Source organism: Pungitius pungitius, chromosome 12 (genome assembly GCF_949316345.1).
Source record: "Pungitius pungitius chromosome 12, fPunPun2.1, whole genome shotgun sequence".
Taxonomy (NCBI): Eukaryota; Metazoa; Chordata; class Actinopteri; order Perciformes; family Gasterosteidae; genus Pungitius; species Pungitius pungitius.
Genome location: NC_084911.1, coordinates 8,564,252 through 8,590,505, shown reverse-complemented (window position 1 = coordinate 8,590,505; position 26,254 = coordinate 8,564,252). Strand labels below are relative to the sequence as shown.

The 26,254-nt window shown below is 44.4% G+C and overlaps 1 protein-coding gene across 1 annotated transcript; it reads right to left on the bottom strand.

Annotated features, from left to right (window-relative positions):
* Positions 1 to 636: 636 nt before the first annotated feature.
* LOC119220190 (adenylate cyclase type 9-like) lies at positions 637 to 25,662 on the bottom strand. Its single transcript, XM_037475977.2, has 10 exons — positions 22,193 to 25,662; positions 9,403 to 9,575; positions 7,851 to 8,000; positions 7,201 to 7,457; positions 6,894 to 6,996; positions 5,996 to 6,204; positions 5,546 to 5,705; positions 5,310 to 5,452; positions 5,135 to 5,158; positions 637 to 4,949 (listed from the first exon to the last, which is right to left on the bottom strand). Exons 1-10 carry the CDS (start codon positions 24,003 to 24,005, stop codon positions 3,650 to 3,652), a joined length of 4,332 nt encoding a protein of 1,443 aa, XP_037331874.2. The 5' UTR covers positions 24,006 to 25,662; the 3' UTR covers positions 637 to 3,649.
* Positions 25,663 to 26,254: the final 592 nt, after the last annotated feature.

Below are 26,254 nucleotides of genomic sequence, written 5' to 3'. Positions count from 1 at the left end.
GTGCGTCATGGGGACGTACGCGAAGTTGCCTTTAGGGGCGGAATACCCCCCTCGTACACATAATAATAATAATATTCATTTTTAGCCGTTTTAAACTTTTATACACGATACTACAAATAAAACAGTAATTTTCGAGAAAACACTAATCACTGGAAATTTAATCACATTACATATTTAAAACCAACTCATACTCCTGAGTAGTAATAATAATTAAACTTAGTGAATGTGATCCTTAAATACAATGACAAATGCAAACACTGTGGAAAAATATTATTTTCTGCTTTTAAAAGTTGATAGTTGATTTAATCTTGTAGTTTATTTGAGGAGAAGCCAATTTAACGTACTTGTGTTGTGTTACATTTTGTAATTGATTCTATAACAATGTTTTGTTTTTCACAATTGTATTTAATGTTTTGTAAATTGTAATCCCCTCCACCCCCCCCCCCCAACAAAAAGTAAAACAACAGAGTAGCACAAATGTTAAATGCATTTGAAACGGTCTAAAACAGCAAAATAAATAAATACTCAAGTAAAAGTACCCCAATATTCTAACAACGCCAGCATTTGAGATGATGATGCAATCCAACACGGGTAAAACGGATCTATTGTACAGGCCACAAATTCAGCCACACAACATTTCACAGAAACTGACTTTATTCGGTTTGAACTTTCGTTTACACACCTACTAGAGTAATATGTACAAAAAACATTGCCAAAGAATGCAACAACTTATTAAAACATAGCTGTAGCAGGCTATTGAAACACTGCCTACCTGCAGAATACTAGTATCTCGCCCCTTTTATTTGGCCAGTTTGAAATGAAGAAAAAATAAACATCTGCATTGATTGAAGCAATACTGACTTACTTTTTTAAATGGTAATATTATAGCATCCCTTCAAAAACACATACAATCACAGTTTTACAAACACTTTTTCTTTACACACGTGCAGGAAAGAACACAGAAGTTTTATTCCAACATTGTTCAAATAACCCATTTTTTAAAACAAGTTAATACTCTAGTACATGCGCTTATATAAATAATATAAAATGCGCAGATGCTATACAATATAAAAGCATACTGTACAAAAAAAGTGAGCGTCTTGTGAAAATGTCTTTTAACATTGAACATATAAATGGCCTTCTTGAACGTTCACAACACAAAATGCAAGTTAAAAAGAAAATGAAATAAGCAAAGAAACTCCAAGATATGTTAAGAACACTCTTTGCTATCCACATTCTTTCTCAGAAAAAATGTCACTTACATCTTAATAAATCAAATCAACATTTAAGCTTACATTTGTAGCAAAACATGGGGAAAGAACAAGAGGCAATCAAAGCATTGAGTTGACCCATCTAATCGTTTGTCCAAAACATAAAATGAATCCAGAAGAAAATGGGCAGTCCATAAAAAACAGGCCTTTTAAAATTGACAGAGGAGAAAAATAAGTAAATTTAGCTAATGACTTTTATCTGTCACCCAAGTACCATAACCTCCAACAACTTGACCATGGATAATGACAATATCATCATAAGCGTCCTCTTTTTTTGTATAACAAATAAAATGTTGGGCTAGTACAAGGCTTGTGTGCTCATTAGCGTAGAGAAGGTCATTTTTCATTGCAAACTTATTACTATTGCATCTAAATCAACCCAACGCCATCCGAGCAATAGATACAGAACACAATGGTGGCCAAGCATCAAGGAATTCATAAAATGGGCAGTTTAATAGTGGATATGATTAGTATGTTTATATTTAATTGTTTGTATAAAGAAAAGGCACTGCTTAAATGTCATGGCCTTAGAAAATCTAAACCATTCAAATAAAGCGTCAGTAAAAAATTCTCTGCTTATAGTAAGCCTTTGGAAATTTTCATTGTTTTAAAAAATGTAAGCAACTCATAGCGAACAGAGAAAAAAAAAAGATGAGTTTGCGAAATTAAAAAGGCACAGGCATCCTCATCTTCCAACATAGAAAAATATTGAACCATTAAGGTAACCTCAAATGTTGTAGTTGGAATACATTATTTGATTGTTTTGTACGATTCATAATTAAAAGTGTGAATTAATAAAAGTTAATTTAACAGCAGGAGGTTAAAGAGTAGTTGCGGGTACTGAAACATCAAAAATAGGACACTGGCTGGATTTCATTTTAAAACTTTTTTACCCCCGAGCACACAATTCTTTAAGCTAAGAGACAGTGAGAGAGGGATGTACAGTTTAATACATTTGATTTCCTTAATACTATGACATAAGAGCATGAAATCAATTAAGTCTCAAAGAAAGACGCACCTCTATTATAAAATTGCACACTTTTGTATTTGCAGTGCTAATACTTTAAGTTTCATGCAATTAAAATAGCAAAGCAGCGAATGCATCCAGCTGTTTCCATCTAGTAATGTATTTAAAATCCTCGACATTAGAGGGGGAAGGTTCACATAAACAATAAATACAATAAAACACAATTAGTTTGGATTTGTGACATTCCACTTAGGTTATCCATTTCCTAAAAAGCCCTATCAACTAAAACACAGTGTAATCCACAGCTTTTGTTTCTCTAACACTCCACAGGTGCAGCACTGTCTTGCAGCGTCCACGGAAATACTCACCAACACCAACCCAAAGCCCGGGTTCACATAAGAACCAGAATCACGTGGGCACGAACACCAGTCACAGTTAACCTCGTCTACGATGCTGTTTTTGCAAGCATGCTGATTAAATGGAGCTGAGACCGTCATGCCTCGCCACCGAGGCCCTACAGAGATCTTATCCGAGGCCAGAGAAAAAGAAATTGCCACAATATTTATTTTGGGGACTGCGTTCCTAAACTGTTTGTCATCATGTTTCACCAAATAAGTCAAGTGACTCACAGGGGCCTCTCTTCATTAAACACGGTGTGATTTTCTTACCAAACAAGACGCATAAAAAGCACACACACACACACACACCCACACACACACACACGGTTTGCATGCAAATAAACTCATACAACTCGCAGCTCGGGCCCCATCTGCCCTTTGGTTGCCGATTGGTCTTTGCTGTGCATTTGATGAAGGTTCTTCTGGTACTCATGAAGAATATGGAAACAGGCACCACTGCAGATTTGCCCGATACGTATCTTGGAGTGACATCATATCTCCCTTCACTTAACACATATGGTGATTCTCATCACGCTGTAGCACTTTTCATGTTCAAGGTGAGCTCCTCTTTGATGAAAGGCAAACCATCATAGCATGAGTATAGTTTACTAAATAAACTCAAAGAAGCATAGCGTTTGACGTGTGATTTTTTTTGTTGTTGTGCTTCCCTTACTGTAAAAGGTGCAGTCTATAACGTTATTCTACTCTAAAGGCACTTAAACGACATATGCAAGAATTAAAGGTATACTGATAATCAAGTAAGTTATCGGGACACATTGTGATCTTAAGCAGGAAAGAGAAGGTTCAGAATGACCCATCGCTTCTTCCCATTTCCTCCGACTGTTCCCACCTGACCATCCCTCAGTGTTCCAGCTCTTTCCCCTGATGACACAGTAAAAAGAAGCTGCCGCCCGGCGGATGCAGAGAAGGGGCCTTTCTGCACATGCCCACCGGAAGGAACGAAAGCTTAAAGGGTAGAGGGTGTGTGATAAAAGCTCCATTGTAGCAAATTCCTAAAGTCTGGTCAGCTCTCCAATATTGCTGTCGCAATCACCGTCGCATTTGCTCCTCTGGATGTCTTTCGGCGACATTGTTGTGGGATCTTGGGCTGCGTTGCGCTGCGCCGAGGGCGAGACGGCGTCTTTGTCATCGGCAGACGGGGGAGGTCCTTCTGGGTGAGACGTGGAACGCCTGGCGCGAGAGCTGTCCGTAGAGGGACGCCTTTCACGGCTGTCCACCAGCTTCTCGTGGTCAGGACCGGGCAAGATCACAGGGCCACTGCTCGCGGTTATCCCGGTCGTCGGCACCATGCTGGCGATTTCGTCGGTGGGCGAGCGCCCGATGCTACCGTCCACCTGGGCGCGGATCTCCGGTGAGACGGAGAGCTGGTACTGAGGCACGGGGCCACTGTCGCTGCTCTTCGGGTAGAGGAAGGTCTTCATCTGACCCTTGCCTTTGACGTTGACCGTGCCGCGGTAATCAAACTCGTAATCCATGGCGCTGAGCACGCAGTAGCTCTCCTCGCTGACCTGGACGCGACACTCCACGCCGGTGGTGTCCATGCGGCTTGCGATGTTGACCGTGTCGCCCCAGATGTCGTAGAGAAGCTTGGTGGTGCCGATCACCCCAGCTGTGAGAGGCCCGTGATTGAATCCGATGCGAAGCTTGAAGCCAAAGCCCAGCATGTTCTTGTTGAAGTCGTCCACCACGCGCATCATCTCGAGGGTGAACTCGAAGAGGGCGCGCAGGTGGGCGTGAGGATGCGCCGCGTCAGCACACTGCTGCGCGTTGAGTCCCGCTGCCGCCATGTACGTGGCGCCGATGGTCTTGATCTTTTCCATATTTGAGAAGGCGGGCTTCCGTAACAGCTCATCAAAGTCTCCGATGAGCTCGTTGAGGACACGGTAACACTCCTTGCCTCCCTCGTAACTTTCCTCATAAAACTCACTGAAGTTGACAATGCTGGCAAATATCACGCCCACATTGTCGTGGTTCTTTGAGTAGCTCTGGGTGACCTTCAGCTGCTCGGCCACGTGGATTGGGATGATGTTGCGGAGCAGCCAGTCGGCCTGGTCCCTCATGTTCTGGATCTTGATGCGATGCTGATCAGCTTCTACGTTGCCATGGTAATGCAGGCGGTGACTGACCTCGAATTCACGGTTAAGGAACCAGATGAGGAGGAGGACCAGGAAAAAGGCAACGCAGGCCTCGGGGCCCAGCAGGTCCCGTGGTGCTGGGTCTGATGGGTGGTCAGACATGCCGATGGAGCTGTTGCTGCTGCTGCTGTTGCTGTAAGCGCTCTGGGCATCTGACCTGGTGGAGAGAGAGACACATGTACATAAAAAGTAAAAGTTAAGGAGAAAATACATATGTTGCTTCTTAAAATAAATTAGCATTAATAACCACAACTCCAGAAGCTTTTGAGTAAAAATGTTGCCTAGACCTCATTTTCATTACAAGCAAACCTTTATGAAACACCCAATACAATAATCACTTACCAGAAGAACAGACTTTTAGCTCCACTGAAAGAGATAAAACAAAATGGCCCCAATTTAAACATAAAGTGAAACTAAAATTGCATGATACTATCTGACATAAACCTTTGCTCTTTCTTTGAAGTTTGTCAGCGTTATCACGTTATTCGATGCCACTTTTATTAGGAGTACGTCATACCTGCAGGGGGAGTTGAAGAGTAGGACAAGCAGCGCTAGTCCCACCATAGTCGCTAAAACTGAGCGCATCCAGTAGCTGAGTTGGCAGAAGTTACAGTACTGAATGATAGCTACGATGACAGCACAGCAGATGAACATGGTGAACTGGGGAAGATGTGGGGAGTCATTCGTCAAAAGAGACCAGAAGATTTTCACATAAATTACTAAAAGACCAAAAATATGAAACTTCAAATCCACCTGGAGGGAGCGATGCATGTCACAGGCCACATGAGCGAAGACAGACAGCGTGGGCAGGGACACCAGGACGGCTCCTATGAAGTGACGCGCTATCCAGCCTGAAACGGCTCTCATCAGCACCCGGGTGCAGTTGAGCACACTGTCCAGGTAGAAAGCCATACTGTAGAGGAAAAACAACATGTTGTTCATATTGAGAGTATCATGAAACATAAGAGATTCATAATGTGTTTATCTTTTAATTCCCATTGGATCCCAATCTAATTTCACATATGTTTGTTTTCATTTCTGTGTTATGCCAAACTTCTGATCCATCACACATGGGATTACAAGACACCAACCTCTTCTTCACAAAACATACATCTTCCAGTCCTTTACATTTTGGTGTTACGGTTATGTCTTGCGGGCCGGATCCGGCCCATGGGTTCGAAGGATAGGAAAACATTATCTCACCGTATAGCGAACAGCAAAGCCAGGGCCTCCAACAGGCCGGCTGCCGCGGTCAGGATGAGAGCTGGTGTGGACAGACTCTGCTGGGAAACCAGCGGTCGAAGGAACGAGGCCAGCGAGAGCGCCAGGAACACTGAACAGCACAGCAGCATGTCGAGGAAAGAACTGAATGTTGGACTGGCGAAAGTCTCCACCGCTGCCTGGATTTCCACCTGCGAGGGAAAGAGAGGTAGGAAAGAAAAGTTAACAGATATTAGAACCAATACCAATTAATAGTAATAAACAACAAAGGAGGTTGATGTGCCGGAATTAGAGCCAGGCCGTCAACAAAGAGTTGTCATTGAAATCTAAATCAAACATGAGCTGCACCAATGTATTAACAAAAAATCCATTCAGGACGACTTAATTGATAACCCAACAATCAATGATAATTGAATAGCTTACATGAGTCTCTACTGAAATCTATTGCTATTCCCAAGTCAGCGACATAGATTCTCGAATTGCACGTTGTAGCAACAGTTGCAGCCCAAAGAAAGAAGATGCACTTCTGAGGTTACACCAGCAGAGGACATCACAAACTAACGCAAGACTCCATTCGCGGTCCTGCAGTGATCTCTCTTTGTCGCAGTCTTTACCAGTCAGGTTCTAACGCAGGGTTAACAGGCTGCCCAGACAAGACGCGGACACGCAGAGGAAGACAAACAGGCGGAAAGGTATTCACAATCACAGGCACACGCTGACAGGTGGGAAATGCAGATGTGGGATGAATGGAAATATTTTTAAAAAACTAGCAACTTCGAGCTCATTGATGAGTAATTTCAAAAATAAAAAGACAAACCCAAATACATGGACGGTTATGTATTATCGTGCACATAAACTGCTGTCACAACCACGCACACACCTCCTCCTGGTAGCTGATCCGGTAAGCAGACTCCAGGCTCCTCTCCAGGAAGGTGAGGCTCAGTTTGTTTATGGGAGGTCTGTAGAAATAGTCCTTCATGAGGCTGCAAAAGGCAGAGAGGAAATTCAGTACTGTACTGTTCAATGTTCTGGAAAAATGACATCAATGATCAAGATCTTGATCAATTTTAGGTAGAATTGTCTAAATGTGGAAAATCTGCCCCTCATTGGGGCTGCCCCGTTAACATAAAACACATGTTTAATGGGGGAATTCTGGCTGATTACATCAGCAAGGAGGGGTACCAGACCTGTCCTCTTTGATAACGTCCACAAAGTGAGCATCGCTCCTCTCCCTGAAGTTCTTTGAGCGTAGAGGAATGAGCGCTGAATGATCCATGCCCACGGCTCCTCCACTCCAAGTCTTCTTCTCCTTCTCCTGCAGCATCTCGCACAGGGAGGTCTGGCTGTTGTTCAAGGCTTCCAGTTGAGGACTGAGCAGGCCGTTTAGGACCTTGGGACTGCGCCCTGCGGAAACCGCTGGGGAACACTTCAGATTTAAAGTGTCCTAAATGTGAAAAGACGGGGAGAAGAAGACCTGACTTTATCCCAAAAAAGCATGGGTAAAATGTTTCTGCATTGGAAACAGCAACGATAAGATGTTAAATCTAAACGCTAAAACTGAAAAGTGTGCTACAGACACACCAATGCAGTGTGACACACTTTATCTGGGACTAATTGAGCTCTATTTTTTTGAACTATTTTAAAGTCCCTTTTTTTGCTGCTGAGCCAGAGTTAATGTGATCATTGTGAGAGTGAATTTGAAAGATCAGTGATGGCAAACAATTAGATTAAATACTCTGCACTGCATGTCAGGCCCTTCTTTATACTATGAAAAGTCAAACAGCCTCTTAGAAAAAGCGTTGCGTATTAGTGGTGAAGGTAACGACAACAGACTAACCTTGTTGCTGCTGGTTTTCTGGTCGTCAAGGAAGCCATTTTGCCCAGCTGCTTCCTCCACAACCTGATCCTCCCCTTGTATCAGGACCACACTGCAGGAGAGACACGGAGACTGGGGGGCGGTAGTGGTTGGGGTGTGCAGCATATGGGGCTGGAACAAAGAAAGATCATTAATACATTGAGAGGTTTAGATCAAAGAAAGCAGGTATATAGAGAATGATTGTGTCCAAGAATCTTAGGGACAACAAACATACATTAGGAAATCTGTCATTTAAATGCAAAATCATTATTTTACAAATCTCTATTAGCTTAAAATAATTTATTCCAGTGATGAAGAGCGGCGGCAGTCACTGAAAAGAAAGTAGTAAACAAGAGGCAATGAAGAAGTCTACACAGACTCAAGGTCCTTAATTTCATCCAACTCATCTTCTTCAAACGGACTGGAAAGTGTGGGTTTATGAGAGGATTGATGTGACAGTCATGTTGTGTTCTGAATGACCATGACACTGACATGTGCGATGCACTGTGAAATATTGAGAAGCCATAACACACACACACACACACACACACACACACACACCAGTGTTGTCAGTAATAAAGGCAGCTCGCAAGATCACTTATTTTGAAGGTCTCAGCCTCAGAACAGACCGTATTTTTACTGGTTCTTGTTTCACTTTTGGACAATGTCCTATAACAATTTCAGATGAAATAATGTTCGGAAGATGAAAAGCTGTAAGTTGAGGAGACATCAGATGGAGGGAGAAGGCGACCCCATCTACCCGTTTGAGCTTATTACCAAACTGAGGACTCAAACTGATCCCTCCTGCACCCACTTGGCTTGGCAGAGATCTAAAAGATATGTGCAGGCATAATGGGGTGCAAATGAGTAATGAGCAAGTGAAAGGAGGACTAATTGGGGTGAATTCAAGGCCCAGTGATGCAGAGTTCTGATGGTAATTGTATTGGAATAATGTGCAGCAGTTTTTGTGATTACATGACTTAGTGGTACGACTTTGGTAGAAAATTAGACAATTCCAACAAAGGCTGTAAGGATATTTTCCTAGATTGATGTGCACAGCATGATAATGGATTAGTTAATATATGGACATCCTGCTAGCGAGAACAGCACTTTTCATTACCTAATTAATCTAATGAATCAGTAGGAGACCACTGTTTTTTCCCTCAGATTCTTGTAATACAGATTTAAGGAGTCTGGTGCTAAACGAATGGAGCTATGCACCTGGAAAACGCAGAGTAAGAATTTATGATGATCATCAAGGCAGCCTTCAAAAAACAAACAGATAATGGCAGGGGGCGAAAGCCATTGTTTTGCATATCCTTGACTCAAGACAAAAGAGAAGTCACTTGCATGCAAAAAGAAGGAAAATAGTAAAGCTTCCCATACACCCACATAAACAAAAGTACATAGAGAGCAAAAAGATGAACTTCAAAAAGGCTGTAGCAGAACACGCAGCTCAGTTTTCAGCCTCTGGCAACATTGATTGGTTGACATGGCTAATGTTTCTCATGTTTTTGAGTTATTATGCATTTACCTTAGCACTTTCAGGAATCAGGGTGCAGGCTGAAGGGTCTCCATCAGGTGTGTGCACCATGGAAGTGGGGCTCGGACGATCTGCATGCTCCGCTCCTTCCGAAGCCAGCTGAGAGCAGCTGCAGAGAGAGTGAGGCTCCACCTTCCTGCCGGAGATCAGGTAGGTCTTCATGCCTGCAGGAACAGAAAGAGCCAGAGAATTCGGAACCAGTCGGATTTGAGTTCACCCCCGTCAGTGGGTCGACAAAATGAATTCCCTCATTGAGTAATGAAACAGAAGAAAAAAAGAGAGGGAGAAGCAAATAATATATCAGTATATCAGAGTTGAAAAAGCCCAGGTCACACGAGTCATTTTTGTTTACATAAATGTATACCCGTGCAGGGTATTGAATGTTTTTTCTCTACATTTACACAGAAGAGCCAGAAAGAAGCTAAGCTAAGTCTAATCAGACAATGTGTCAACAAGTCTTTCAAACTCCATAGATCAATTTCATCTCGCCATTTATTTTGCCCCCTCCTCGTCACACCTAATTCTCCATAACTCTATTTCAGCCTGAGGAAGACGTTCAATATCCAAGCCTTCCATATATCATTCTTAATCTATTTTTCTTTTAATGAGATATTTCACCTTTCATAAATGTGTCCAAAAGATGCATGTGCAGATTTCATTAAAGTTTGATGTCCCTACGAGAGACAGTACGGGTTTCAGACTCAACAGCCCTGGACTATTTGAACACCTGCAACTCCTATCACAATGTTATCATTTCCATTAGTCCTACAAGGTAAGTTTGTGTGTGTGTGTGTGTGTGTATGTGTGTGTCTGTTTGCGCAACTGTTAGTAAAAAATTGAGCTCCCAGCCTACAAAACTGAACACTTTGACCCAGACAATAAAAAAAACATGACCACGAGGAGACATGGCTTTCAAATGATCCAACTGTTTATAGAAATATGTTTTGCTTTTAAACATTCAAGTGGAAATACACAAGCCTGCACATTTCCCACTCTAAGTAACTAACCCAGACTAAATACTTGTGTTTGTTACTGAACCCCTCTTCATATTTCCCCTGTAACAGACCAGTGGCAAGCCACATCCACAGTGTGTGTCAGCAACACCAGTAAGTACCCGGAAACGGTGTGTTTAGCCACATAATTCAACTGCAGCTTCTGTCTCTGAGCTCCATCTGCCTGCCTGCCATCCCTGCCATCAGCTACACCCAGCCCAACACACATCCAGCAGCGACGGCTCCGCTGTAGCTGGGTCGATAACCAGGTGGAACAGGAGTCCGGGAGGGGAGGTGAAGGCGGTAAACAGCAGAAACAAAGAAACTAATTCCTCGCACCAGTGGTCCAGAATGAAACGGCTGCAAGGGGACTGCCTCCAAGGGTGAAAATGTGTGAGTGTGACTGCGTCAAAGGGACACACACACCCACACACACACACACACACACACACACACACACACACACAGGCTGATTTCATTAGTTTGCTGATCAAATCCTTCTCCCACCAGGACATACAGTGCCTTCTGCTACTGCTCACGGGTCAGCAGGGTTGCTTTTGCCCCTTTGACTTGGTTTCTTCTTTTGTCTTATGTCTTTGCCTCAACGCAGTGTTTTCTAAAAGCAACACAAGTAAAGATATCTTGAATTGATGTATGTTAGGCAGCAAAGATAATGTTAAACAAAGTCTCATCATCCCCGTGCAAAAGCCAAAGAGACTGTCGTCGAACGTTTCAGACGGAAAAACAAAACTTGTTGTTCGTATATGAGTCATTGTGTATCATTTATTAATATATTGAGAATTGCAATTCATGTAAATCCCATATCTGCTTTAAAAGCAATTTTGCCTGCTGAGTAATAATTAAAGTCTAGAAGATGGGGAGAGAGCCAAAGCTCAACAGAAATCCCTGCACCGTTCTGCCTCAGTGCCCCAATACCGTAACAGCGTATTATAGATTATGAAGCCTTTCGAGCGAGAAAATACGCACAGGAAGACATTACTGGAGCAGAACATTTTATAATGGATCAAACAATAATGACACAATATTGTCAGAAAAAAAACTCACTTGCTGGCTTGATTTCAAACATTTCCGTGCCCCCCTTTTGCCAGACAAAGCAGAGAGGGGCATGAATCCATGACTATCTATTCCAGAGGTTCACGCAGTTCTATGTGGAATCTAACCCTGACAGCCAGAAAGTGAGCAAGATGAATTGACGGAAGGGCCTTGCGCGGCATGTCATCAGAGTTTGTTTGCATGAGGGGGTTATACGAGTTCAAGGGTCTGCCGATGTTTGTCCGCTCGTTCCTGGCAATCTCTCATCGTAACAATCCAACATCGTGGGAGATTCAATTACACTGTAATCAGGCAGTGAATTGTGGTCCTGATTAACTGGCCTGACCAGCAGCTGGCCCTAACCTTCAACACGGTCCAACATCATCAGCTGTGCCTCAATAAAGGCCTTGTGGCAAAAACTAAAATGGATACAGGAAACATCCTGCTTGTTTCTTTAAAACCGTGTGTGTGTGTGTGTGTGTGTGACTACGCATCGATCAGCCCGTGCACGTCGTCTTGATGCGCCGTGATACAAGTTCATGTATAAAGAGTGTTTGCGGCTCTCCATGTCCATTGACCCCGGTCTAATTGAAGTGCATCATTAGTGGGAAGCTTCTAGGCAATATGGGACGTGAAGTGCCCCGTCCAGTGCTATCAGCTGACGGGTAACAGTAGATAACCTTTCCCCATGAGAGCGCCGTCATGTTATCTCCCTCACCAGGCCTTTTTGTTCAGGACAAGAGGAGAGCGACATGAGAGAAGCACTCCTCCCTCTCTGGCCTCCTCACGGCACGTCCGCACTCTCCAGACTGCAGCAGTCCATGAAACTCTTTTTGCATGAGGCCTAGAGGAGCGAGCCCGAGAACACGCATGGCTCCTGTATGTCAAAGACAAATTCATGTCAGTTAGACCAAGGGTTCTTAAAAAGTTGGGCCCCGTCAAAAAGGTTAAGAAACAAAGTGGCCCGGGGCCCGTTCAGATGTTAACACTGTCTTGGACTAACTAATTTATATCATTCTAGGTTTTATTTGTATTCAATGATTAAATAAAATAAAAGTTTAACAAGCAAAAATCTGATAAAGTGATCATCACATGGATATTTATTTACTATCTGTATGTAAACCTACAATCACCTAACAATACCAGTCAGTGAGATGCCGGACTTCTTCGGCATCTGGAGCCCATTTTTCTCTTTTAAAAATATCCACCTGCTTCCCTAGAGCGTTGGATCTTTTGTTTCCATACGGCGCTTAAATTTGTACGGCGTCGATGCTTCGTTGGAGTTATGCTGCGTTCACAACAAAAGCCAAGCGAATTTTCGCCTAGACTAGTGTGACTAGTGTCATTCGCGTCCCGCTTTATTGAGCGCCTGGGAGGGGGCGTGGCTCATCTCCCTTACTTGTCTCCGTAGAGAACAATCATTTTCACTATCCACCATAGAAATAAATAACCACTATCTCTGCTCGTTATTAGTTGCTTCTGTGTTTGGCATCATCCGTCTAATTTCACCGACTCCTCCAGGACCGCCGCCTCCAGCGCTGCTTCAGTCTGACCAGCAGCCGGTCGGACGACCTGTTGTGTCGGTGGCTCGGTGGCTCTCGGTGAGACAACAACTTACTTACAGGCGTTCAGTATCAGCAGTGTGTGTGTCTCCGGTGTGCGGCTGTTTCATAAAGTGTCTTCACGCTGTGACAGCAGGACGCCGGTGATGACGAGCTGGAGCGCCACGTTGAAATATTTCCAATTGAAAGTGTTTTGCGGCCCTCCAGGTGGCGCTCGCGGCCCAATCGTCCAACCATCCATCTCTCATCTCTTTGTCCATCTAACAATCTTATACATCGACACACACAAAGGAGGGAATAAAAAAAATTGAAGGCTAAATTGTCAAAGAATGAAATAAGATGACTCCACTCCACTACTAAGAGAAGAACTCTGTATACAAATAAGCCGATGAATGCTGCAGGTAGGTTAGCTATAAATACCTTTTCTTTCTTTGGCCTTACGGCTACACTTTTGCTTTCATATTCCACTTGCAACCCAAGTGCTATTGAAGGGAGGTTTACTAAAAGCAGCAGAACACAACGGACAATGACGATGGAATGAGAGCTGGCAGATATGCTCGGATCAGCAGGCATGCACGTACGCACACACATCTCATATAGGTATTATCTACTGATAATGACAGGTTTGCCTTCCAGGGCCAGGTATGGGAGCAGGAGGGCAGAGGAGCAGGTGGCACAGATTGCTACACTGAGCATCTCTCCATGCCAGTTGGCACTGCCACGGAGCGGCCCCCAGCCTCAGCCTCCACCGCGCCCACCGGGGACATATCGTACATTCTGTCCCTATCAAGGGGAGCAATGGCAGAGGAGAACCTGTGACAGGCTGTTCAGGCGGACTTCATTACTCTGGTTTGCAGAGATAAGATAGCAGAGATGAAGCAAGCGAAGGCTAGAGAGACTCTGAGTTGCGCAGTAGTAGAGTAAAAAACACATGTGGGATGTCAATGAGTGAACCCGTTCAGTCAGAAAGCTGGAAATGTATGTATACAAGTGCTTCCTAAAGAATCATCAAGGGACTCATTTATTTCTTTTTACAACTTACTTCTGCTGAGCCGTTGTCAAAAGAATTAAAATGTATACAAAAAAAATCTGCATTTCCAACGACTTTATTATCCTAAGGAAACGTAACTTAGCAATAGTTGTTACTAGCTCACTAATTGTTTTTATTTTCCATCACTTAATCTTGGTTTTGAAGTAAAGTAGTGACAAGAGAATATATATGCTTGATGTAATGTAACCAAATTAAATGACTCTTGAGAAGGCGATCTTAGTCTATGGTTTCAAAGGATTATATGAGCCTTGCTTTACCTTGGACTCAAACAAGTGTACTTAAAAAAAATGCAAGAGCACTTCCACTCTGCAATGATGTATTTGCTTAGAACCATCGTTCTAGACGCTGTCAAATCTTTGGTGCTGACCATATGCCATTCAGCACATCTGTGAGGTTCACTTGTTTCCAACTCAGTTTCATTTTGTGTTGAACTGCCTTGCATTTTATTGTTTCGAAATGGATATTAAATCCCCCTTGTTTAATCTTAGTCTTGTATATTTCACCAAAACAAATGTAAGATTGAAAATGTCTGAACACCTCTACAGGTAATGTACTATGGCAGGTGAAAAAAACCTTTGCATACAAGCTTTCTTTAGCTTTGTGATAAATGCATATCATATACAATACAGGGAGGACTTGAAGCTGGCCAATGACAGGAGGAAAAAATAAGGTTGCCGAGTAAGAAAAAAATCTGCCGAAGACGCAGACACAACTCTCATGTCTGCCGATGACTGCTCGCACCTAAAAATCAGAAGTGACAGGTTTTCATTTAAATGTCACGGTCAATCAAAGAAAAGAGGGCGGGAAACAATTTGATATGCAGGCTGTTAAGATTCTTTGCACTCATGTTTGTTGATGAAGGTGTCACTCAGTAAATGATCTCGAGCCACCTTTTAAAACACAAATGTACAGGATCACCTCAACTGGCCCCTTTTTGACGCAAAGGAGCAGTGACTCTACTCCGAGCTCCCAAAGGATGTCAGAGCATCGTGTCGCTAAGGGCTGGAGCACCACCACTCTACTTATAAAAAAAAAAAGCTCATGACAATAGGAGCACTTCGCCTCGCAGCTTCTTTACCACAACGAGGAACGATGGATGCATCTCTGCTGAAGCTGCAACAAAACGCACAAACAGACCTGAGCAATGAAATGGCAAAATAGATCGTTTGTCCATCTCACGTTCTACTTTACCCTCGTCTTGGGTGCACCTTGGGTGCATTGTGGCCTGTGCAGCAGGCAAAAGTAAGGTCCTATGCACACAGACCCCTGGCATGCGTTTCTGTTAATATGACACCCACAAACACACTCACTTCCTAAAAAGACATTTTTTTATTTTAAATAGTAAAATACAAGAAGGATGTCAGTAGATCAAAGGTTAGCTACAGACAATGAGGACAGAAAAAGATTGAAAAAAGAGTAAATAGGAGAAGAGCAAAGGCAAGGTCCAGAAGGGTCAGAAGTGAACGACAAAAAAAAACAGGAAGAGGGTGTGAGGTACACGTACTTTAAAATAGATGTTTCCTCATTCTTAAAGTGGGCCTCATTTTAAAATGTATTTCACAGTCCACACAGCCATTAATAAAATATGTAGGCTAATATGTAGAAGCTACTAAATATACTGGAGCAATTCATCGCATACAACACACTTTAATTGTACAACGCACACACACACACACGCAGAGTGCAGTCAGCATACTTTAACATGGACCGGCCCCCTAGTCAACTCCTCTCATTCATAATTCACACAGCTATTTATCACACACACACACACACACACACACACACACACACACACACACACACACACACACACACACACACACACACTCTCCTGCTGTGCATACCAACGAGTCATTAAGGCCTACAAACACAGGCAGGGTACAGTTGCACATGCTCGTGTTTGCGTTCAGTTTAATAGACCGCAAAATGCGGAAAGTGTCTCTTTGTGTGTGTGTGTGTGTGTGTGTGTGTGTGTGTGTGTGTGTGAGGACGGGAAGGGGTTCCTGTGTGTGCCCCTGAAGGCTTAAATTTTTTTTTATTGTTTTATGTTTGAAAAAATACATACATCCTCACTCTGTGTCATATTTACACACTAAATCCAAAACTTTTCACCCGTCGTTTGAACTGTTTCGATGCTTTGGATCCAAGGTGGTTTGTTTGACCACTCCAAGCCTCGGTCCATATCGGCAACCGGAAAACAGACAGGATGCGAATGAATGCATATATTGAATATATTAAAAATGCAAAGGGTAGAAAGTTAATCTGAGCCAGTGTAGGTGTGTGAAGGAGGGGGTTATTGTGTGAGTCATCTAAAGACACAGCTCCATCCGTCAACGTCAGTAGAAGCTATTGTGTGTCTATTAGCAGGAGTTCTGGCATTTTCTGTACCCATGATGATAAAGGAGAAAAGCTTAAGATGCATCAATGGCTCATGAGAGCAATTCATCACTTCCAGCATCTGCAGGACCACGTGGGGACGAAAGCTTAACCCCATGCAGCCAATAGCATCAAGAGAAGGACACAATGAAATATCATACATTCCTTTCACTTTTTCAAGGTTTGTATCTCTTTGAGAGTCAGACTGTGAGCAGTTTGTACCTGTGTAGGTGTTCTTTAGAGAACTGCTTATTACTACTGGGCTCACACAGAAAAAGGCCTTTGCCTGACTTTTAACTCATTATAAAAAGCTGGAGCTTCAGCTGAATACAGACAATTTGGCACTTCTTTCCCAGTCGGAGCAGCGGTCCTTCCCTCAAAAAAAGGCCTCCAGTTACCAGATGAGTCACACCCCATTCAATGGCTTGTTGCCATGGCGATTAGCCTTGGCGGGCCCAGGGTGCCTGAGCTGGGATAGGCCTCTGTGTGTGTTTGTGTGTTGACACAGATGGGAAATCTCCTTTTTCATGTGTTTTGTTGAGGCTGGTGTTGTGACTGTGAACCAGGTGGAGCCTCACAAAAGGCCTAAATACAATGAACTCTGCTAAACAACTCCTTAAGAAACGCTTAGTCTGATCAATTTACTTTATACTAAAATATTTCAAAACGGCATGATCACTTATTCACCTTGTGTAATTAAAAGACTAAAATTATGGTGGTATTGACATTATAGCAGCTTAAAAATAATGAAAATACGTACGCTTAATATTGACTTTGTATTTAGAAAATAAGAAAACAAACACACTATATCCTGCAGATTAAGCCTCCCTCCAACTTCCACTGCTCTTAATCTCTGTGAGCAATGAGCTAAAATTGTACGAGATGGTAAATATCTACCTCCACACAACAGACCAATGCATGGCTTCCTATGCACAATCCAACAAACGGTTTAATGGTAGCTAATGCAACAGCAACCATATTCGAAGCAACAGGCACTTAAGCCGTCTGTAGCTCAATACTGTACCAATTTTCAGAGAAACACAAAAACAAGATGCAAGTTGAAAAATGATGACATCACTTGAAAACGACATAAAAGACAATACAAATTCATTACTATTATCATCATCGTCCTATTTTAGTTTTGCCATTGATATTGATTTGTGCACTTAACAGGCAAGGATTTTCTTAGCAAAGTGAAAAATCAATTGGGGGGTTTAAGAGTTGGCCCAAAGCCAACCAGTCCAACCGGGGTGGGGGTCTAGTAGGCAGGCAAACGGTTTGGCTGACCTGGGGGTTGGAGACTTTTTGAGCGCGGGGGGGGGACACGGCTTTAGACATCCCATAGAGAAGCATGTTGCACTCCTCCACGCGTTGTTGTTTGTTATCGTCAGGCTCAGCTGTGTGGCTCCTTGTCGGGTGGACAGTATTGCAGCTCTGAGATGCAGCTCTCTCATCCGCCTCGCCCTGGGCCATCGATGTCAGAATAGATCGAGGTGGGACACTTCACCACTGACAGCTATGCCCGATGGAAGTACGGGGGGTGGGGTGGGGTGGGGGGCGAGACATCTGCAGGGTCTGCTGACCCTTGTCAGTATTCAGTGAAGTACAACAGGATGCAGAGAATTTTACCAACAGTATCAGTTCAACAGAAAACTCACTGCGCCACACAAAATGCCCTCTGGTTTTCTACTCTTGATCCAGAAAGTCATTACACAGTAAAAAAAATAAATCAATTAGTGCTTACTGGGTCAAAACGATTGACGCTCGGTGCTCCTGAATAAGCGCAGGTAGTTTAATTCTGCTTAGGAACAGTGTGACGAAGCAGATAACCTAAATGACTGCAGCTAGAAAAGAAATACATATGCTCACCGCCGTAGACCTTGGATAACCTTGCCATAATGGCCTCATGTTTGTCAGAGCATGACAAGGGATGCTAGAACTCTGCAGGACTTGCTCGTTATGATTATGACGACCATGGATGATAAATAATGAGCTACAATGCCAAGCAATGCAGAACTGTAATACGCAGCACGGGGGGGGGGCAACATTGTACTAAAATGATGTTTTATGTCGTAACGCCTTCAGCTGTAATCTAGCCATGGTTTTCCAGGAAGGGCTCGGTCGTGACATAGCAGTTAGATCCTTGGGCCTCCTGTGCAGACTGGGAGGGGAACGTGTCTCTACAGGGCAGCTACTCCACGCTGCATGTTGTGTAACAGTTTCCGGGGTTCTATTTACCTAGTTTTATAAACATATCAACAGCTTGCATCATAGTCTAACTATATCCCAGCATAATTCTAGGTCTACCCCTCCTTACAGTAAGCCACTCTACTCCACTATGAACCCCCTCCCTCGCCCCCGTTCTTTAGTTCGTCTTCGTTTTAGGTTTAAATTGTACAGCATATTGACCTCTGACTGACAGCACACAGACACACAGCACTTGAAGTGTACAATCCGGAGGCTTAAATGTGCACAACCTCCTTTTCTCGGATTAAGGCTCACACAAGAGCTCAATGCTGAGGTCCAGTTACAGAGAGCTTTAATGTAATAGTGGTTCAGCATTGTGCAGCAGTTCTGCCCTCTAGGTCCAAAAATGAAAAGGATATAAACAGAGTCTGGGCAGAGTTAACAACAGTTAACGGCTGTTTATCTTCTATCCCTGCCTGGCTCCCTTCGACTTCCTTCCCTCCATCACTGCGTCTTTAAGTATAAATTCAAAAACGACCTAATTCATCATTTTCCAAGGTCAGAGGCAGCAGCCTTTACAAGAACGTCTGCACCGAAGCTTCACTACACTAAACACCTAGCTGAATAACAGTACTCCCCAAAGGAATATCCTTCTTTGTTGAGCGCCTGTCTGTGTACTGTATGCTTGGGAGTCAGCAAAATATATAAATGGCTCTCCCAATATCCGTACCTGCTGCAGAGAATGAAGTGATGGGTCACAGAACCTTCCTCACGCGGGCCGCTTACTTACTCAAATCAATCCTAACGTATCTAATCACTCACTTACTTACTGTTCTGAAGATTTAACGGTGGACAAGTAATTGGGAGAGATCTATATCGTGGACAAGAATACAAATGATTTTCCGTGATGAAGCCCCCGCTCATTGTTGTTTCCAGTTGATATCCACACGACACGAAACCCTTTCTGGTTGCTTCATCATGAATAAACACAACAATGAAATCCTCACTAGATATAATTACTGTGATATAAACGGCAGGTGGCTGGTGTGTTCGTGGAGCCGGTCAGACAGTAACATTTATCACTTTAGCCAGGGAGATTACCCAGTCTTGCTTTGGTAGAAAGCGAATATCTGCAACTAAAAGCAGTCTTGGCAAAGTAGTGAACGATAATTGAAGCAGCTTGGATCTGTAATACTCCTGCACACATTAAAGCAAGCAACATTTAACTACATTTGTGTTCAGTGGAAAGGAAATTGAAAATGCCCTTACCCTTAGACAACACACAATAACATTTCCCCTGTAAACAAAAGCTTGTTGGAGAGAAGGACCACCTCTGGCTCTCTGTGGCGATGCGGTCATCAGCGGAAGAACAATATCGCCACACTGACAGTCTCCTCTGAAGGGATTATTCTCTGAATTTGCCATCATTCCATATTTAGCCCAAAAGGAAGGACAGAGACTGGTACTGTCCAATTCCAGTAAAGAAAAATGCACAAAAATGTCTGGCCTCACGTGCAGCCCATTAAGAGACAAACAAGCAGAGTGTGTTTGGATCATCTCAGTGTATACTTCCAACAGTCTGTGCAACTAACCCGGTTCCCTGTACGCGACTTTCAAACGGCACATTTGACTGATTACATCTCATGTCAAGCAAATACCTATATTAATAAATAGTTAATTCGGATAAAGAATCAATAGTATCTGGTCAAACCGTCTTATTTAAAAAGAGCAGCTATGACCAGATGCACGACATCTCATCTGTGTTACTAAAACAATTGCTTTGGAGTCAACAGGATGCAGCTGCAACTTTCAACTGACCAGACGTGGTTGCACCCCATGCGAATCTCGGTCACAATGAGCGACATGTCTTATAATTATGGTCGGAAGCCAAATAAACATCACATTCACTCAGAGAGGACACAAACATAAATAGAAGACAGCAGCACAGCAATCAGAGACATTTACTTCGGAGTCAGGGACCAGCCTTCATGGCCAGGATCCATGCCTGGCTGCAATACCAACTGATTAACACAGGCTGAACCAGACCGTGGAGGGAATTTTACAGCACTGTAGATCACAACTCTCTCCTGACAGCTAGGGCTCCAGAAGGAGCCGATAAATCTGAAGAGGGGAACTCAATACATGATGGAGGTAAAAAAAGAAGTCAAGGAGAAAGAGGGGCCTGTGAGGTGTGGTGATTACATTATGCGTAACACATTTATCCTCCCAGTATAATAGAGAAAGACAAGAGTGGCAGTAACTCATTAATCTAAGATTAGGGCGAAATGCAGGCCCATTAATCACTCCGTGAGCTGGTAAACAAGACGCACTTTCGCTGCATCTTGTTCCTTGACAAGTCACAGCCTTTACGTCTAGAACAAAATAATGGAAATCTGTGCAGAGTAATGCAAGGATACCGTTTGGTATTTTATGCTCATGAGCTGATTATTAAGCACACAGATTGCTAAACTGCATGAATTACCAGTTCATATTAATCCACCCCCCCCCCCCCCCTCTGTACAAGATTTGACATGCAGCCTCCAACGAAGCACATTTCAGCATCCATGGAAACAAAAAAAAAATCTTGAAATGCTAATTCAAAAGGGGTAAACACCATCTGCACGGCCTTAGTCAGACGCTGTCACTTCACTTACACCGGCTGATAATGGATCAGCCAGGATGGAACGATGAAAGGAGCCAATAAGCCAACATTTAGTTACGCTGGGGTGATTTGCCTTAATGCATCAAATATAAGATGCAGTCAAGAAGTTTAGAGTTAAGTAAAATAAAGGATAATATAGAGGGTTGAATGTAAAGCTGGAGGCATAGCTCTACTAGAGACGGCAGTGGTTGCATTAAGTTTTAAAGCAATCCCTGGGGTTTAGAATGAGGTCAAAATAGGAGACATTGAGGACGTCTAGAAGGAAATGTAATTGGACAAGAGAACAAAGAGTAGGAATAAACAGGATGAAGGGGAGGATGGGAAGGAAGACACCGTCTGTGATACAGTCACTTGAGGCCAATGCCACAGAGGGCACGTAGCAGACTCCAACCCTTGCTAACCTATCTGTAAAGGTTACAGGATGTTACAACCCAGCTCAATCAATTCAAATGCTCCCCTCCACTGGTCTGATCCACCTAAAGGTGAACTGCAAATATGCTGACATAGGCTGGCACATTTATCCCAGGGCTGGCAGAGATGCAGAACAGGACATTCCCAGCAAATTTCCCCTTGGAGATTAATAAAGTATCCATCTATTCAGTTATGCACCTCAGAACACTGTATGGCCTTATGGGCGAAAAACTGCAGCAAAAAGTCTCAATGTTATAGGCCAGTAGTCCCCAACCACTGGGCCACATTAGTGGCGGACTGTTTTTTTTTTTCATTTTGAAAAATGACCAAATTCTCTCCCAATTACATGCGCTTGTCCCCTTGACACGTTTCACAAGCTTCTCACCCACACGCTTTTTTGCCATGCGCAGTGACTACTTATCCCCCCCCGCCCCAAAATATTTACTCAACTCACTCACTCTAAGCCATGCAATCAAAGAGCACCTACCTTTGAGCTGGTCAGCCACCACACTATGTCCGATTCTCTCAATGACTTGTCCATCTTCATGCTGATAGCGATCGTCCAGGAAGTTGGCAGTGGCTTGTGATAGGTGGACCTTCCCAGCCACTCCCAGCTGCTCCATTAGATTGGCCAGGTTGACGTCGTTGGACCAAACGTCAAACTTGAAGCGCTTCATGCCAAGGATACCACACAGGACAGTGCCAGTGTGAACACCCACCCGCATGTTGACCATCTCCCTCTTCTCCTGGCAGAACTGTTCAATAGCCTGGATCATGCCGAGGCCCATCTCCACGCAGCAATACGCGTGGTCAGGTCTTGGTTCAGGACAACCAGCCACACAGTAGTAACAGTCCCCTAGAGTGCTAATCTTTTCACAGCCAGTGAGCTCACAAAGTTGATCAAAACGTCCAAATAAGTCATTTAGAAGCCCGACGAGGGCGTGAGCGGATTTATTGGCGGACATTTTTGTGAAACCCACAATGTCTGCAAAGAGGATGCTGACGGGCTCCATCCGTTTCATGTTAAAGGGTCTGAAGATGATCTGGCCACGAGGGATGGAGGTTTTTTTGCGCTTATTGTTTTTAGGGCTGGAGATTACAGCTGCTGCACCGCTGGTGGAGTATCGTTTAACAGAGTTATCGCCTATCTCCTCGTCACCCTGCTTCATCAGTTCATCGGCCACTAGTCGGGGCATGACAGAGTGAATCATTCGCTCCTTTAGCGCTTTCTCCACCTCCAGATCTTTGCCATGCATGATTGCTTGTCCCACCTTAAGGAAGGTGCTGCGTGACCGCACTTCAGACATGATGAAGAGGTGGATGCCGATGGCGTGGGCACAGAGATGAAGCAGAGCTTTGGCTGGGCCGAGCCAACATAACGTGTCCCAGTCTGATTGAGAGGCCAAGTTCCGGCGTTGGTCTTCCTGGGCGAGATGCAGCCAACCCATAATCTCGAAAGATAAAGAGTAGAGAAACCCAAGGAAAACAGATGCATAGAGGCGAACATGGAGAACGCTGTATAGCAACAGAAGAACCTCGATACAGAGGGAGAAGGTGCCAACAGGAGAGAGACAAGGGGACCAGGTGTTATCTCCAAGGAGCTTGTCGAAGGACCGGTTGTTTGTTGGTCCCATACCACTGAACTCCTCCACATCGAGTGAAGGTTTGGGAGTCTCCGGATCCCTGATGCTTGATGTCTGAATCTGAGGGGCCAGCGTTAGGGTGAAGGTTACAACGATGAGAAGCAGAGACGCTTGGTTATAGCAGCGAGAGTAGAACTTTGTAAAAGTAAAGAGAAAGAGGAGGAGGCAGAAGAGGAGGAAAGACGCGGTGGGAAGGAGAAAGGCAGGCCCGTCACAGCGGGAAGGATTGGCAGCAAAGTACAATCCCCAGAGGAGGGCAGCGGTAACCAGGTAAAAGAGCACATAGCGGAAGCGCCGCTGGGTCTGAGGGAAACACCGTTCCCTACAGGCCTCCTCCAGGATCGAAGAGTCAAACTTCGGGTCCCAGAAATGACCGGCAGATCTCTCAAAAAGCTGAGGCATCTTCTTCTGGGTGCGATTGCCCTTGGCCCCGGGCCTCCTGGCTCCGGACTCTCCGGAGCTACAGCTGGAGGAAATGCTGTACTTGCAGTGCTTGGATCCCCCAATGAAGCCTCCCCCAATTGAACCCAGCGGCCCGCCTCCATGCTTGTGTTTGGCACTACTGCCAATCCTCACGGAGACGCCTCCATCTCCACTCGAGTCACAGCTCACTTCTGTGTTGCGAGGCAGCAGTTGTTGGTGTTGGGGGGAAGCCATGTTGCCTTTTAATTTATCAAGCAAAAATGTAAGGTGATGCAGAAAGGACCGTTATTGCAATAAAGCAGCAAGGCAAAGTCTGGAGAGGCTAGGGCAAGGGTTGAATTTTTTCTTAAAAGTAAGAAGGAGAGCACAAAGAAAAACCTTTTAAGAAATTCCTCTCCGTTGGCGGTGTGCTGGCAGACCTTTTCAAGATTCTGAATAGTTAATTATTTCCCCTCTCGACGTCAAACCATGGATTCCTCTACACTCCGGTCTATTTTGACGCACTTGAGACTGCAAGGTTCACTCGCTGCTTTCTTTGTCCCTTTCCAAAGCCACTCAGCTGACCACACTCATTGGACAAATATATAGGTCACTCTGAGAATTTAAAAAAAAATGCGTAAAGGGGATTTTTCTTTTCTTTCAAGAATGACTAAAGACGTGAATAAATGTTTAAGTGCTCTTGAGATGTCGTTACGGATTGTGGGGAAATCAAATGAGGTCGATTGTGTCTTGAAGAGCTCACTCTTCTGGTGCATGTCAGTTCACGGTTTTTTTCACTCCGTTTTTTCCTCTTTAACAAGCGATCTACCGTTTACTTCCTGATTTCACAATGTTTTGTTTACAACTCCACCTTCCTTCATCCGAAACGCATCCCTCACAGTGTTTGCTTTGACCCAACAAGCCGTTTCCCGTCTTGATATAGAAAAGCCAGCTTTGGCTTTTAGGACGCACATCCACTCGGGATAATAGGAGCCTCGGTGATTGTATCTAAACGCACATGCTCGTGCTGCGGGGCCCTAGTTGCAACCGCTACCGTGGACGGAGCCCCGTCCTTTCCTGACTTTCATGTTGGAAGTGTCCGCCACCGCTGCGTCTCCAAAGCCCACGAGGTATCGCGTGCACTGGGCTCCGCAGGAGACAAATGCCTTTTTTTTAATTGTTTTTTTGCTGTCGGTGATTCCTGTGCTCCAGGGCTGCGCACCACCCAAAGACGGATCGGGGTTGATCCAAATGTCACCAAATCATCTTCACAGTGCACCCCGAGAAAATGGTCCTCATATTCGGATTATGCCGGTTCCTGGCTGTTATCTCCGGTCCCCACAGACGGTTGAGCATAAGAGAATGACGCCTTGATCCGACTACATAAAGTATGGTTTCTCCTTTTATCCGAAGTGAACTTTGGCCACGGCAGCTAAGACACCCCTGCACCCCCTCCCCTATTGCAGGCGACGAAAGAGAGTCGGGCTCATTAAAAGGTCCCCACCTCCTCCTCCTCCTCCTCCCCACGCACCCAACGCCGACAGTCCCACAGGTCAAGGAGTGCTGCCGTGATCCAACCCCTCGAATTTAATTGCCCCGGTGTACACGTGAGAATGCGTTCATACCTCCAAAGAATTCCACTTAGAGCGCAGACAGATGCCGCAGGGTCCACTCTCCAGGCTTTCCCCGCATCGTCCACGGTGAAACGAGATTGTCTCACATTCGTTGCTTGACCGTTACGAGCGCGCTTAAGTTCAACGTCGACACCTGCGCGCGAGGTCCGTGGCGCGCGCTATGCAGGCGTCGTGGGCAATGGCACAGACAACGGACGCCACCATCTTCTGTGCGCAGACGGCCGTCCAGCCGCAAGTTTCTCGTGTGCGTGTGTGTGCGCGCGTGTATATACGCGTGTGAAAAGGGGTGAAGCGTGCGCAAACAGAATACAGATCGTCTCTCCCACGGTCTTTCAAAATAAAATCCCACGTGCATTTGATGGCAATTCACGTCGTGGCCTACGTGCCAGTACTTTAATTATTCCCCTTCATGTGGTATTCCAATGCCAGCCACACGTTGCTAGACGAAGAAAGAGGCTCTAACACGTGTGAGCCTCAACCAAAAAACTGATCAAAGTACTTTGTTTTGAAATCAATAATGACGTGCTTCCGTTTTGGTATTTCATTTCACTTGATGTGTTTGGCGAGCTGAGGAAAGAAGGGGCTGACTATTCACAGGAGGGAAGGGGTACAGTCGCTGTACGTGCACGCGCTATGTAGAAAGCGTTAAAGGCAACGGGCGCGTGCTTTGGAGAAGGGTGGGGACGTCTTGTTTTGACCGCAATGAGCCGGTGCCCCTCCACCTTCTCGTGTTTCCTGTCACTGCCCTTTACAATTAGAATAAACTGTGCTTCATTCTGTAAGGGTACAAATATCTGCCTATGAGCTCTATTTTGAGTATAAGTAGATTAAGTTATATGATTGTGTTTTATTGAAGCCACAGTACACAAC